Genomic DNA, 15,621 nt, shown 5'->3' with positions numbered 1-15,621 from the left:
TTTCACTCTATCAAGATGTAATTCTACAGTAAGCAAGTTAATTTCTGTAGTTCACAGAAGTTTGAATAGACCTTTAGCACAGCTATTTTATACACTGTAAAAGCAAATGATAAATTCCATATTTTCATGGACATTATTTTAAATTACTATTAATTTGTGATTGAGAAAACACAATAAGTTCATTATACTCTTCAGCATGAACAGAGAAGCTACAGTAATTTGAAACTTGCAAAACCTTCAATGATTTACCTGCCCAGTGATAATAAAAGCATGACTGTTTGGGAAAGCCTGAAGGTTAATTATAAAATGGCTAGTGGAAAGTAAAGTGAACAATCACTTTAATCTTTTGACAATGTAGGAAGTTATTTATTAGAAGAATATTGAATTATTAAAAGTAATGTGAAATTTTAAGATACCTCATTAAAGTTCTTTTTTTTTTCTAAAAACCTAAAGTAAGCCTAATTATACATGTCACTATCCCAGTAGTTTAGGAGGGATATATGTATGTTTTAAATAACATTTTTTGTTTGACACCAGAGCTTGCATATTATCTTTATTCCTGTTCTACCCCCACTGTATTCTTGTGTAAGCACCTCAAAATAATGTATTCACACTAAAAACACAGTGATCAGTATTGAAGGTTTCTCAGGGAGGTGAAGGAGGGTTTTGGTCTCTGAGTCCATCGCACAAAGCTTCATCAGTTCCCATATGAAACATCTGCTATCCTAAAGTCATACTGAAAATCTATATATTATTTTCTTAAAAACTGAATAATACTAATTCGAGCTATTGAAAGCTGTGTATTTCCACAGGTAATGAGGTTGTATGCAGCCAAAAATACCCCACCTAGTAATTTGAAAAAAAATATTTTGTGCAAAAAATTTTAGTGTAAAGTTGCTAATTCCATGCCATTTTATATTTTTGAAAGTCAGTGATTTATGCCACTGATTGAATCTTGAAAGAGTAAATCAGAAAACAGCATTTCTATCTTTGTTTCCCACCTAAAATTTAAGATATGCACAGAACACTCAAAATTCTAAACTGTTTAAAATAGCTGAATATTCTACTGGTTTTAATGAGCTGGCAAATGCAATTTTCCATTGTTGACTAGCATGACAAAAGTTATTGAGAAATAATTTTCACAAAGTTTGCTTTGTAATTTACCTCAAAGAATAATATCTAAAACTACTTAGTTTGGTTACATTCTTCTGTTTAACAGTGAAGTTGATGGTAAATATGCAAATAATCAATTTAGGTATTTTGCTTAGAAATGTCATATTTTCCCATCATGTCCATTGGTTTCTCTAGTCTACATTTAGTGGAGCTTCACAATTAAGGAGGAAATTGGTTTATGCCGATAGAAAAGCAAGAGAAACCTAAGAGTCTTCTTCCTTTGAAATCTTTCTAAATGTTATTTTTCTATTTTATTCTCAGTAAAGTTTCCCTTTTGTTTTGTGAATAGGAATTTGGCAGCTGATCTTCTCCTGATGATTCCTGATAATGAACTGCAGTTAGTAAAACTCTGTGCTTTCTACCCAGGGTGTACTGAAGAGATAAATGATCTTCGTGAGAAGGTATGCTGGTGATATTAAATATTCTATTCTGGAAATGCACTGCTGTGATTTAACTAATTTTAGGTTCAGGCAAACATAGATACCTGCAGTGAAACAAATTGTGGTTCCTTTAGAAACCTTTTAAAAATAATAACAATGATGACAATAGGAAGTAGCATTTATTGAGCTTCTACTCTGTGTTTGAGCTATTCTGAAGTTTTACATTTTTACAGCATACTTGAAATTGTGAAATGAAAGGAATATTATTCCTACTTTCCAAAAAGTAAAGTTTGTTCAAAGAAGATAAGGGATTTACCTAAATTAGCCTGTTAATGGTAGCTTGAGAATTTCAACACAAATCTCTTTCCAAATCCCAAGACTTTTCCACTATACTAATTTGCCTCTTTACGTATGTGTTTATTAACTTTTTAAAATGGATAACTTAGGATCTTTAAAGGAATTAATGAAGTATAGTGAAATTCACATTCATTATTACAGTGTTTTTAAAAAGTTATTCCTTTGCAGAATATAGGAATTTATGTACCAAATTTATATACAAAATAACCAAAATATTCCACAAAAGGGCTTGTTTATATACATTGTAATACACTTTTATATTTCCATGCTATGCATCCATTTAAAATGATAATGAAACTATTGTTATGGACCATGGAAGATGGATTGCATTTAAATTAAAAGATTACAAAGTTAAGCACGTCATATTATTTCATTCCAAAGGTAACTGTGTAGATACATATTTATTTTATTTATGTGTTTTTAAAAAGATATCTACAGTTCTTTAAAGAAAAAGATAAGGTATAAGTACTATATTTTCTCATTTTTAACACTTAAAATAGTAAAGTTGTGTTTCATTTGTGTAAGCTTTAATTTTTACCCCAGTAGGTGAATGGCCCTGTTGATTCAATAACATATACTTACTGAATATTTGATAAACAAAAGCTGCGTGTGAGTTTGATTCTTTGAACATTTTTTCATAGTAAAGAAACTCTTTTCTTTATCTAGCCTGGCACAGTACATAGTAATTGCTCAGTAAATAATGTTAATTTAGTGAGTGGACAGAGAATCAATATGAAATCCCCTTAATTTAGTTTGTTGTAAGATTATTTTTGAGAGAGAGAGAGAATAGGGGATCTCAGATGTTCACATTACCTAATTTTTAAGCAAAGGGAAATGTAAACCATTGAATAGATGAATTAATAAATAAACTGAAGAAAGTATCATAGTAACTTAAGTGAGATACTTTTTAAATTTTTTAAAGCATTTTTATTATAAACAATGAACTGACATACCAACATTCTTGACTTACAATCATTCGGGAGATACTTTTTTTAAATGTGAGAATGGAGGAGAATTTAGTGGCAAATCTCAATGGGGGAGGAACTGGCTGACTTCAATATTCAAGAGCCATGTTATCAGGAGTCACATCACAAAATATTTTTTGCATTGGAAGTTCACTCTCAGTGGTTGCCAAAGACTGGTAAGACAAAGTGTAAAACTCTGTGTTGCTTAATAGTGAATGAACATATATTAAAACTTAAACTTCAAAACTCATAAATATAATGTAATATGCTATAAAAGGTAACTAAATTCCTGCCTGCATTATGGAAGTAGAACAGTTACCTGAGGGAGGAGCAGACTCTTAGTTTTAACAGAGAAAATTTTATTTGAAAAAATGGGAAATGTTGCTTGTTTCATTTTATAGTGAAAGAAATTACAAGGACTAAAATCTTCACTTTGTGGCATTTCAGAATGTCAAAGCAAAAAAAAAAATTTACAGTTTGTATGTTTCTTAGCTCACTAGTTGAAATAAAGTTGCTTTGTTTCAAAGGCCAAGCAAATTGAAATTATAGTATAGAAGACATGTTAAAGTCCACCTTTGTCATATTAGTGTAGTTTAAGAATGATCAGTATATTTGTTTAAAAATGATTAATTCAGCATTTTGTGCTAAACCTTATTTGCAGGTTCCCATACTATAATCAGGACAGTTTTCTAGATGTGAAATGACTGACTAATTTACTGTTTATTGCCATTAGATCTTAAAGTCATTTCAAAAAATGTTGTAGTATGAATAACTTCATTCATATCTATTTTGGGCAACTTTAATAAGCAAAACATATGATATATACTAGAAATGTTCAGTATTTATACTGATGTCTTTATCCCTATACATTTTAGTAACATTGTCATCAAACCAATTATTTTCTAGTGCAAACTACCCCCAGTGGAAGAATGTTTGCAGTTAGCTGAGACAGCCCATGCCGATGGCAATGTGTTTGAAACTATAAAGTATTATTTGTTAAGTCAAGAACCTGAAAAAGCACTTCCTGTTGGTATTGGCTTCATCAAAGGTGAGTTTCTGGTTGGTAGTATAATTTAAAACCTTATTCATTTGATCTTTTCATTCGTAGTGATAGTCAACCTTGATATCCAGCACCAGCCATCCTAAAGTATGAAAGAGAGAATCCTGGTGTGAAATACGGCATCCCTTCAAATTTCATGATTATTGTGATCTGAGAGAGGGTGATGAGGCAAATAGTTTTGGTCTAGGGAATATAAGGATATCGGACTGACTAGGAGAGAATTAATTACGCAAGTTAAAAATAGAATGAATCAGCTTTGATACTATTATTTAAAGTAATCTTTTATTTGGTTTTATTTTTGCCAGAATACATTAGTAGTTCAGACTGGACTTTGGATAACATTTACCCAGTTCTTGACTTATTGAGTTACATTCGTACTGAAAGCTTAGTCTTGCATACGTGCACTAAGTAAGTACATTTTCTTTAAAATGTATTACTGTAACTATATGTTGTTTTACAATGACTATTGTTTTTGTGTTCAAATCAAGAACTTATTCTAGAAAAATTATATTTATATATTTTATATTCTTAAGAAAAATACAGAGTTCAATTTGAAACAGAAACATTAAATCTTAGCAGTCCCATTTAGTAATATTTAGTGTTTGAATGCTTATGCCGAATATACGTGTACACACATGTACACATGTACACACATAGACACACACATACTCATACATACATACCCACCAAGTTCAAACAGGAGTGCAGAGTTTGGGGGTGGTTTAGACCTTAAGTCCTCAAGCAACGGACGATCATATTTACTAAATATCCATGTGTGCAAAGCATTATGTTTGGCTTGGAGGAAAGAAGTGAAAGAGTTAAGAAAGCTAGAAATAGATACTGCCCCTGAATTCAAGTAACATTAGAGGACATCATTATCCATATGATTAAAGCCCCCAGAGCATCATGTATAATTTGCAAGAGAGGCTTCGACTAATTTCGTTTTAACACCCGTGTAGAAAAGATCCACTGTGGCAGTCTGGGAAACTTTGGCAAATTTCCCTAACTGCCAAATGCAGTGGATACTTTTATTTTTTGCCCTTTCTTAGTGTCTACACAATTTGCCAGGAATTCCTAAATATAACCAAGGAAATTACTGAGGGATAAATTACATGAAAGAAGAAAAAAAAAGGAAAAGCAAAAAACAACCTGGCAGTTGTTAAATTTTACTTAAAGCCTTTTACTTTAAATTAAAATTTAAGATAAAGCACAAATGTCTGAGTAGAAAGTCTTCACTGGTGAATAAAACGTCTTCCTCAAGTTTAGGAAATTTTCTAAGCATATTTTGCTATAAATGTCACTCATTAAAATATGAAGGTGCAAGTACATGAACTACATAGTAGAGTATAATGTTCTATGCCCCAGACTGGGGAATTATTTTTAAAAAAAGAAATGTCTTCTCGTTTAGAGCTCGAAATGAGTTGCTGATATTATATGGTTATGTTGGCGCACTGTTGGCTATCAGAAGACAGTACCAAAGCATTGTTCCAGCACTTTATGAATATACAAGGTAAAAATGATGATTTCTCTTGCTATCATGGGATTAGAGAAATTCCTTTCATCGAGTGGATCACAGAGTAGACCAAATACAACTTAACACACATCCATTTATTCACTAGGCAGGTACTTTATAATAAAGCACAATTAACCATGTGAGTTAGGAGTAAATATTATTTGCAGCCTAAATGTCAATATTGTCTGAAACCCAGTAGGGTTTATTGGTCTTGCCTATCAAGATACTTGAGGCAGGCGTTCCACACTGGTGAGGTTGTTCTTGGATTTCATCAGGGGCCTAGAGTCTTCCCTTCCTTGGGCTCTGCCAGTCTTGGTGTCTTTCTTCCTGCTCGAGTTAACCCGCAGTTTCAACCAGCTGTTACCCGTCTCTACAGTTGAAAAGGCAAAGCAGAAAGAGTTTGGAAGTGCATGTAACTCACTATTCTCTATTCAGACATAATGTATCTTTCTTTTCTAACAGCTTGCTGAATTTCAGACATTATCTTAAACTTGTTATGCTCAAAAATAAAAACCACCATGTGTTCCATAAAAGCCCATTTCCAAATCAACTGGTTTGCTAAATGGCATAAGAGGTAATCCTTTTAATTACAAAAAATGCTGAGAGTCTTTGGGACCATGGGTTCTCATAGGACTAGGAGTTTTTCTATGTGCTTTTTATATGGGGCAGAGGATTCTGAGAAACATAGAAGGCTTTCTCTTCTCTACCTTCTCTCTCTTGTGTAGGCAGAGTAGCACCTGCCACATAGTACAGACTAAAGAGTAATTTGAAGTTAATATTACGAGGTTACTCAAGGTAAAATCTTTATCTGCACAGACAACATAATCATAATAGAAAATAACTTTTAACAGTATAAAATCTATAATAGGTACAATAAGATGTACCACAAAGAATCAAAATATTTAATGGCATGTATTCAGCTACATATAACTTCAAATATGTAATAATGTACATAAAGCGAGAGAAAATGGCCATTGGATCTAATATCAAGAACAAAAGGAAAGGTTTTTATTCACAAGAGACTTGAGAGAATGTGTCTTTTAAGGGGAAGCACATTACTTCAGAAAGAGAAACTTAACTCCCTAATTTTGAAGAACTTCTGACAACTCAAAATTTGGCTTGTCTTGCTGCTCATACTTTACTGACCCACTAAATATAGATTCCTGAAAGTTTTGTTTGTTCTCTTTTATTTTCTCTTTCTCATGCTCTCCTCTTCTTCCTTTTTATCCTGATCCCTATCACACTTTCTTCTCCCATCATCTCCATGCCTCTTCACTCTTCTCGCTTTTCTATACTCTGTCATTCAGAAATCTCACCATTTTTTATGGCTTCACCTATCACCTCTATAAAAATAACTCATTATTTTATATTCAGGTGTAGCATATTCTCCCAGATTCTTTGTAAACATCCTACAACTTGCTGAATGACAATCTTAAACTCATTATGTTCAAAATTAAAACCATCTACTTCCTTCTCAAATCTACCCCTCCTGTGTTTTCTCTTTCTTGTGATGGTGTGCTTAAATACCGGTTACCCAGGATTAAATGATCAGGGTCAGAGTTGAGTGTTTGTTCTCTTTTACTGTCCACATCCAATTATGAGGTTAATTCCCCACATCCCATACCTTTTCTCATTTTATGTGCCACTGTAATTACTGCCTTCATTAACTCTCACCCATATTAACTCTTCATCTAGTCACCCTGTCTCTATCTTTCTCCTACTGACAGTCAATTCTATATACTCCTGCTACATTAACCTTCCTAAAGGACCACCCTTGCTCAAATATTTTCCAAGGCTCCCTGCTACTTACTGACAGCATTCTAATCCTTTGTCTTCTATTAAAGGTCCACAGAAATTGGATTCCATCATTATGTCCCACTGCACCCTTTTATGTTCTCTACTCTTGCAAAATTAAGTTACTAATAATACTCAGTATATATGTGTGATAGATTGAAAAATGTACCCCAGTTTAGACATGATCTTAATCTTAATCTACATTCCTTTGTGTGAACCCATTTTAAATAGGTTCTCTTGAAGATGTTATTATAGTTAAGGTGTGGCCCAACTGAGTGAGATATAGTGTTAATCCAGTTTACTGGAGTCCTTTATAAACAATAGAAATTCAGGCTTAGAGAGAGAGCCACAGAGAGAAGTCTGAATCTGGAAGTCAGCAGAAGCCTGAATGAAAAAGAGAGGACATTGCCATGTGATGTGTGCCAGGGATTCAAGCCAAGGAACCCCACGCAGAGCTGGTAGCCAGCACCAGAATGTTGCAGACATTGAGGAGAAAGCATCACCTTGCTAATGCCTCAGCTTTGGAATTCTCTGATCCTCAATACTATGAGCCAATAAATTCTCATTGCTTAAGCCAGTGTATTGTGTGGTAACTTGCATAGCAACTTGACAGACTAAGTTTTTGGTACTGGAAAGTGGGGTGCTGATATTACAAATATCTAAAAATGTGGAAATGGCTTTGGAGCAGAAGGATTATGAGGCATTTAATGGAACAGGTCTAGATTGCTTTAAAGAGACTATCAGTAGCAGCATGGATGTTAAAGGTCCCTCTGATGAAGTCTTAGACGGGAATGATGAGTGTGTAATTGGAAACTGGAGGAAAGGTGATTCTTGTTATAAAGGGCAGAGAACTTGGCAAAACTAATGTCAGGTGGAAGTTAGAACTTACAAGTGATGAACTTGTTTACTTCGCTGAGAGGTTTCCAAGCTAAGTGTGGATGGCGCAGCCTGGCTTCTCCTTTAAGTTTATAGCAAAATGTGAGAGGAAAGGGATAGGCTTCAAACCGAACTCTTAGGTGCAAAGGAACTAGCATCAGATGATTTGGAAAATTCTCTGTGTTTCCAGGTAGCAAGATATATGACCAGGGCCAGAGCCCTCTATGACTCTTTTACAGACCTTCCTGAGCTGCAGGGAAGTGAGGCCCCAGAGCACAGGACTCCACATGAGGTTGACCTGAATGCCCTTGGTTAAGGAGGGTGTGGCTGAACATGGGCCCAGTCAGACATCTCAGAGGAGGTGAGGATTGGAGGTGCAGTTACTTAGGAAGGGTCTGTGGAAAGTTCTTTAGTCTGATGGTTTGGACCCCCTTGAACTGCATGTAAAACAGGTAAGTTTTTTTGTGAAATTTATATGAACAGAAGCACTGCCAGCCTGGATTGAAAGTGACAGAGATGGCACAAATTGAAGGAAGAATGATTTCAAGGGAAGAACCATGGAGGCAGAAGTCTGACTTAAAAAGATTTCTTCAGGGGCAGGCCACAGTGGCTCAGCAGGCAGAGTTCTCGCCTGCCATGCCGGAGACCCGGGTTTGATTCCTGGTGCCTGCCCATGCATGTGGGCCAAGAGAAGGCCCACCAAGGCACTCCTGAGCTTGAGATGGACAGGCCTTCTATCCCCAGAGACAGTTCAGTTACCATGCCAAAGCTCAGAAAGAGTGGGGTATATTCACAAGTGTTAGGGGAGAATTTGGCTGCCACACCAATGCTTGGAGAGAATGGAACCTACACCTTACCCCAGTTTTCAGGCAGAGCAAGGCTGTTGTTCCAGTGAGCCTGGAGTACAAAGCATCAATCAATGATTTTTAGAACTTAAACTCTAATGGAGTTTGTCCTGCTTGGTTTTGGACAAGTTGTGGGACCCATGTTTTCCTTTCAGTTTCTCTTCTCTGGAATAGCAATGTCTATCCTTTGCTTGTCCACTATTTTATTTTGGAAACAGGTATTTTTTTTTGTCTATCTGTTTTTTAAAACTTTTTTAATTGTATAGTATAACATATATACAAAGCAAAGAAATAAAAAAGGCAATAATTTTCAAAGCACTCTTCAGAAAGTGGTTACAGGATAGATCCCAGAGTTTGTCATGGAAGTAGCTTCTTTTTTGGTTTCACAGGTCCAAAGACTACGAGTTTTGCCCCAGGAGAGACCACACTCGTAACTGATTTTGAAGAGTTGTTGATTTAGCATTTTACCTAAATGGCCTAAGGCTTAAGGTATATTGGGATTAGGTGAATATATTTTGCATGTTGGAAGTATGTATCTGGAGTCCAGAGGGTGGACTGTGGTAGATTGGATTATGTACCACAATTGAGACATATTCTAACCTTAATCTTCATTTCCGTGGGTTTAAATCCATTGTAAATAGGATCCCTGGAAGATGTTATTTTCAGTTAAGACATAGCCCAACTGAATGAGCTTGGGTCATAATCTGCATTACTGGAGTAATTTGTAAGCAGAAGAAATTCAGACCTAGAAAGAGAAAACCACAAGAAGGAACCAGAAGTCACAGCCTCAGTTTTGACTTCTCCAACCTCAAAACTGTGAGCCAATAAATTCCGGTTGTTTAAGCCACCCCCTTTTTTTGGTATTTTTTAATAGCAGCCTGGCAAACTGAGACAATATAAAAGCTGTTCCCTCAGAGTTTTCACAATACTCCCTCCACCTGTTTACCTTGTATCCTTGCCTCACTTCCTAACAATGCTTTACATGTAGGGGCCCATCCAGAAGCACTGGCACAGGCACCACATTGTAGAACACGAAGCCATGGTTTTTAAGGAATTCATTTTGAAGATAGGCAAGTTGTCAGCAAAATTTTTAAATGAGTATTTTTCATTGAAAAAATTGGTAAGCCACTCTTGATATGAAATATTATTAGTGAAATATTAGATTGGGGTGGGTGGATGGGATGATTAGGCCTTTCTTTCTCACCATATCTTCTGTCCCAGTAGAATGATGACAACTGGCAAGAGTAAACATAAAACAAAAAATTGAGGAAATGCTTACTTTTACTGTCACCTCACCTCTAAGTCTTGTGTTCTTTGTTTCCTAAACAACTTTTACTTTTTAATTTCAATTAACTGGTTCCTTAAAATGCATACTGAGTTATAACATATAATTCAATCTAAGGAATTAATTTTAATTATTATATGTTTCCCAGTTTTCTGTGCAGTTGCAAGATAGATCACTATTGTAGCTACTTCTATGTTTTTTCCTACATCCTTATCTTTAAAGAATTGAAATCAGCAATTCCATTCCTTTCCATTAGTTGACATTCTTCTATTCCTATCTTCTCACTTGCTTTCTTACTCTTCTCTAATATTCATTTTTAATACAGTTAGGCACTGTACAATATAGTAACTGTGTGTGGCTGTTATTCAACATTTTGTGGCTTTATCAAACCATTCTCCATACATTATAGAGTTCACTTATTCCCTCACTCACTCACTCATCCAACTAACATTTATTGAACATATTTGATTTTCCAGAAACTTAAATGTAAAATATGCAAGGATATAATGTGCATAAATCCTGCCCTCATTGAATTTACAGGCCAGTTGTGGATAGAAACAGTAAAGAAACAATTGTAATAAAATATATTAACTGTTATAATATCATTAAAGCAGGTTATTATGAGTACACATAGGAAAGAGACATATACCAATACACCAGGAGAGTGGAAAGGGAGAACAGAAGGGCCTATTAGCTGGAAATGATATCTAAATGAATGTATAAAAAGTAAGGGAATAGTGTGTGTATATATACAAGCACTCATGCATATACATAAATATATGTATGTAGTCATGTGTATATGTGTAATATATTGTGTAAAAATAATACTTGTTAAATATAAAAGTGAAGTTATTTAGAGTTCATTTGCTATTTTGATACCTTAGTTTGTAATGTCAAATGTTAATTTCTTTTTTGCATGGTTTAGTCAGCTCTTAAAACGTCGGGAGGTATCAGTACCTTTAAAAATTGAGCATCTTTCTGAGGAATTGGATGCGTGGAGAGCTTGCACCCAGTCCACCAACCGGTGAGTGGATATGATGTGAAAAATTGGAATGCAGGAAGTATTATTTAATATAATAGGCAAACGCTGGATATGTGTACTGTTTTATTACTTTTGGCAGAATAATGAGTCTTGAGTTGTTAACTTATGTTCAGTAACAGTTTACAATAATGTCTTTTCCTGCCTTTTTAAAGTCCTTAATTTTACTATGACTCAAGTCTAAAATTGATTTCCCTTCAACTATAATGGGGACGTAAGTAATAATCAGGGACTATTTTTAATCTAAACCTCAATAATTCTATGATTCTATAAAAATGAGAACTTAACATTTTTTGGAAATATAGATCAACAGAAGATTCTCCATATACACCCCCTTCTGATTTACAAAGAATGGTTTATGCATCTTTACTAAAGAGAATAAAAGAAGAGCCACTCAAAGGAATTACTGGACCCGATTATGTGACTGGATCAAATCTTCCAAGTCATTCCGACATTCACATCTCTTGTCTTACAGGATTAAAAATCCAGGTACAGTCGAATGTCAGGCAAAAATTGTGCATTTATACCATTTTTATTTGTATCATTAAATTTTAAAAATATGACCCTTAAGTAAGCGTAAGCTGAAAAAAGTTGGTACCTATGAAGTGTCCTGGGACCTGGTGAGAAAAATTGCCCATAGTGCTTCCATAGCTAGTTTCAGTAACCTCTTTCTCTTTAAAGTAAATTCAGAGAGATAGTCATTTACTATTATCATAGAAGCATTTCATATAATATATATACTTAGTAAGAAATAATATGTATATTTAGAAACAAGTATGTTTTAAAATACATGAGTCAATTCCTTAAGGAAATAAGAGTTAAGGGAAAGCAAAGCAACAAAAATCAACAGTTACAATTAATTATATTTCAGTAGATTAACTTTCTCATCTCCATTTGTTTTATAAATATGAACAAAACAATCTAAAACAACTGATAACTGTATATCTTATTGGTCTGTTGTGCATGCTCTTACATTGCAGATTACTGAAGTTTTTCAGTGATTAAAATTATTGGATCCGTCATGAGGGTTGGCTCATTCTCAAGGAATAGTCCTAATGTGCAGTCTAGTTAAAGATGGTGAATGATGCCATGCCTTGTAGTGTGGCCCAGGAGGGCCATTACCTCGAACAGATAGAGAAACCTCTTCATCTTAGAGCCAGAATCAGTTGTAGGTATCCCCATGAAGTAGACAAAGCTGAATCCCCATGAAATGCTAATTGAACTGCAGATTGGACTAAAAGAGCTCCCCTTCCCAATAATATACCCATTTTATTGTGGGGATTCTTGATTAGAACATTTTTAAAATTCAGTAATTTCATTTTTAATGCTGACGTTCTGGGCCAGTGGAGGTATTTTTGGGGATGGCTAAATAGCTTGCTATTAATGTAAATCCTAACAGTAGTTTGACTTATAACTGCAGACGAGTTAAATCTTCAAAACACACCAATATATTCTAAAAATCAGAAAAGACACATAATCATATATGTTTTATTATCTATTTATGTTCAGAGGTAAAGAACTAAAGCAGTAAATTAAATTACATAATTAAGAGAAATATCATTGTGAAGTTTTTTCAGAATATGTCTTCAGTGCTACAGTTTATGTACCATTTCTAGGACTTGGTACCTCCGTGTTCCTTTTCTCCTCATCAGGCCCGTTTTCCATCTGGGATAGCTAAATGCCCTCACATATTGTCTCAGCTCCCTCTACCCAAATCTACATTCAGGAAGGGGTCTGTTGAGTATCTTATGTATATTAAGGTGCAAACAACTAATTTAGATAAGGTTCTACCCTCCAAGTATGTTTATATTTCAACAGAAAAGTAATGTGCTCAGGTTGTAATAATTGTGAAATGTTAATAATAGGAAGCAGTCTACTTTACCTACTCATAAAAAGACTCCCAGTATCAAGAAACAATTTGCTAACAATAAGCCATATCATTTGAAATCACAACTAGAAACCTGATAGCTTTAGATCACAATTAAGAAAATACATTTTTTATTCTATTTTCTGCTTTTTAAAATCATGCTAAGAACTGGTTTCCTTCTAAGAAGTGGTTAAAATAGATTGACAGGTTTTGTGAATCAACTCTTCTGAACTATCCTTGACCTAATATAATAACTATAACCAAATTATAGATTTCCTATTAAGTCACATGATTGAACATAATTTTAAATTATAGATATACATATAGAAAAATGCATTCTTCATCTTCTGGAGAGTGGGTACAAAGTTTTCTGGCTTAAATAATTTTCCCAGCAGTAGTGACATAGGGTTGACATGATTAAATTAGTCAAGTATATTTAATTCTATAACTATACATATATACTTTTATAAGTTAACTTTATAACAATAGAGTAATGAAGCCTTTTCTAATTTGTAGTACTACTATATTTAAATTCAGATTATAAAACACTCCTATTTTGAAAGACATCAGGAATGATAGGTTAAAATATTTGAAAATGTTGCTCTACTTAGTGGCAGTTGAAAAAAAACTGATTTTTTTTTCACAATTCTAAGTTTCCTATTTGAATTAACTAAGTATTGCAAGTGACTTTTTAAATAGATTAATTTTACTTCTGAAAGTTAGAGACTATGTTGTGAATTCATGATCCCATTTTCTCTTTTCCCCACTGTCATTGTTTACAGGGCCCTGTATTTTTCCTTGAAGATGGGAAATCAGCTATCTCTTTAAATGATGCTTTGATGTGGGCAAAGGTGAATCCATTCTCACCTTTGGGAACTGGAATACGACTCAATCCATTTTGATAGAAGGTTTTTCTCCAGGTTGAATTGCATTTTTCTAAAGAAGAGTTTTTGTGGGTTAGTATTACCTTAACTTTGGTTGCCCAAGAACCAAACGTTGGGGGTAAGGGGTGGGGAATTACAGTTAATTTTATTCTTTAACTTCAGAAAATAAAATATTTATGTAATTTAAAGAAAAAATAGATGTCTCATTTTTAAAACAATAATAGTTACATTTGGGAAGAAAGTAAAATTTAAATTATAAAGGACTGAATAATCTAAAAGCAAAAAGTGGTACCGAAATACTGACATTGTTGAAACACTGAAATATATAAAATATTGCAACACTGAGAATAGTGCTTGACATATAGGAACTACTTAATATTTGGATGACAGTGTCTCCATATATTAAGACGTAAGTTTTGCACACCTGATCTTCAGTTAGCAAGCACCTATATTGTCCTTTATAATGGTACTAAGCCAGTAGTTTTAGCTTATATTTAATAAAGGTTTTCACTTATAAGTTTGATAAATATCAGTAAATGGATACATAGTCAAAATATCTTTTAATAGCAGGCCATGGTGACCTAGTAGGCAGAGTTCTTGCCTGCTATGCCAGAGACCCGGGTTCTGTTCCCTGTGCCTGCCCATGCAAAAAAAAAAAAAAAAAAGTTATATATATTTTAAATTTTATTGTTAAAAAAAGAAAAGTTACCAAGTTTTCATCTGATAGTCAACTGACTAATGATAAAGGTTTGGGGTCATATAAGCATGAAAAAAAATTGTGAGTGAAAAGTATAAAATGCTGCCAAATATATATGAGAATTTGCATTAGATATTCTTAAAAGATTATTTTAAATAGATATATGACATGCACAGATTAGTTTTTGATGCATTTATGATATAAATAGTAGAGCTAATACATTTATATCAACTTTCTTTAAAACTGAACAATTTATTTTATGACAATTCACTTCAAATAAATGTATATAAGGATATTAGTTGAAATTTTGGATATATTATGGTGATTTATCTTTTAATATTTATTAAAAATGTAAATCTTTAAAAAGTATGATACGTGAATACAAGTATTTTAGATGGACTCAAGTCCTGGCTTTGAAATTTATGAAATGAGCGCAGAGTAGGATGAGTAGCACTTTGATATTCAAGTTGTTTTACAAGTTTTTAGTCTGACTTAAGAGTAACCTCACACAACTAAAATGTGGATTTTATTATCTTTAAAGCTACTGCATTTAAAATCTTCTTAAATAGCTTCTTAGAAAGAAAATATATATGTACCTATGTATTATATTTATTACAAAGGCTAATTAATTCTAGCTCCTCAAAAAAGAAATTGCAGACTCAAATTCCATTTTATAAAAAACAAATTATTAAAGAAACATTAGAAAGAAACAGAATAAATAAATAAACATACATACATACATAGATACATAAAGAAACATAGAATGTATGAAACGCAGAGGTACAATGTTTAAAATAAAGTGTATCTCCGAAATATTTTTTTAACTCTCGGTGGTATGTGTAACTCACATTTTTCTTACATGAGGAGGATTATTAGCATGGATGTA

General features: G+C 33.6%; 1 protein-coding gene across 5 annotated transcripts in view; it reads left to right on the top strand.

Moving 5' to 3' along the window:
* The window catches only part of WDR17 (WD repeat domain 17), a 116,900-nt gene extending 102,713 nt beyond the window's left edge, over positions 1-14,187 (top strand). For 3 of the 5 annotated variants that reach the window (XM_077144407.1, XM_077144410.1, XM_077144408.1), the window contains 7 exons: positions 1,463-1,574; positions 3,782-3,923; positions 4,241-4,343; positions 5,344-5,445; positions 11,174-11,272; positions 11,593-11,776; positions 13,937-14,187. In XM_077144407.1, the coding sequence (XP_077000522.1) occupies positions 1,463-1,574; positions 3,782-3,923; positions 4,241-4,343; positions 5,344-5,445; positions 11,174-11,272; positions 11,593-11,776; positions 13,937-14,056 (862 nt within the window). In that variant the 3' untranslated portion in view covers positions 14,057-14,187. Of the gene's footprint in view, positions 1-1,462; positions 1,575-3,781; positions 3,924-4,240; positions 4,344-5,343; positions 5,446-11,173; positions 11,273-11,592; positions 11,777-13,936 lie in introns of those variants that run through there. The other 2 variants (XM_077144409.1, XR_013169078.1) reach the window with 2 other exon arrangements.
* The last annotated feature ends 1,434 nt before the right edge of the window (positions 14,188-15,621 follow it).

This window comes from Tamandua tetradactyla, chromosome 26 (assembly GCF_023851605.1).
Source record: "Tamandua tetradactyla isolate mTamTet1 chromosome 26, mTamTet1.pri, whole genome shotgun sequence".
Classification (NCBI taxonomy): Eukaryota; Metazoa; Chordata; class Mammalia; order Pilosa; family Myrmecophagidae; genus Tamandua; species Tamandua tetradactyla.
This window is presented reverse-complemented; position numbering and strand designations above follow the sequence as displayed.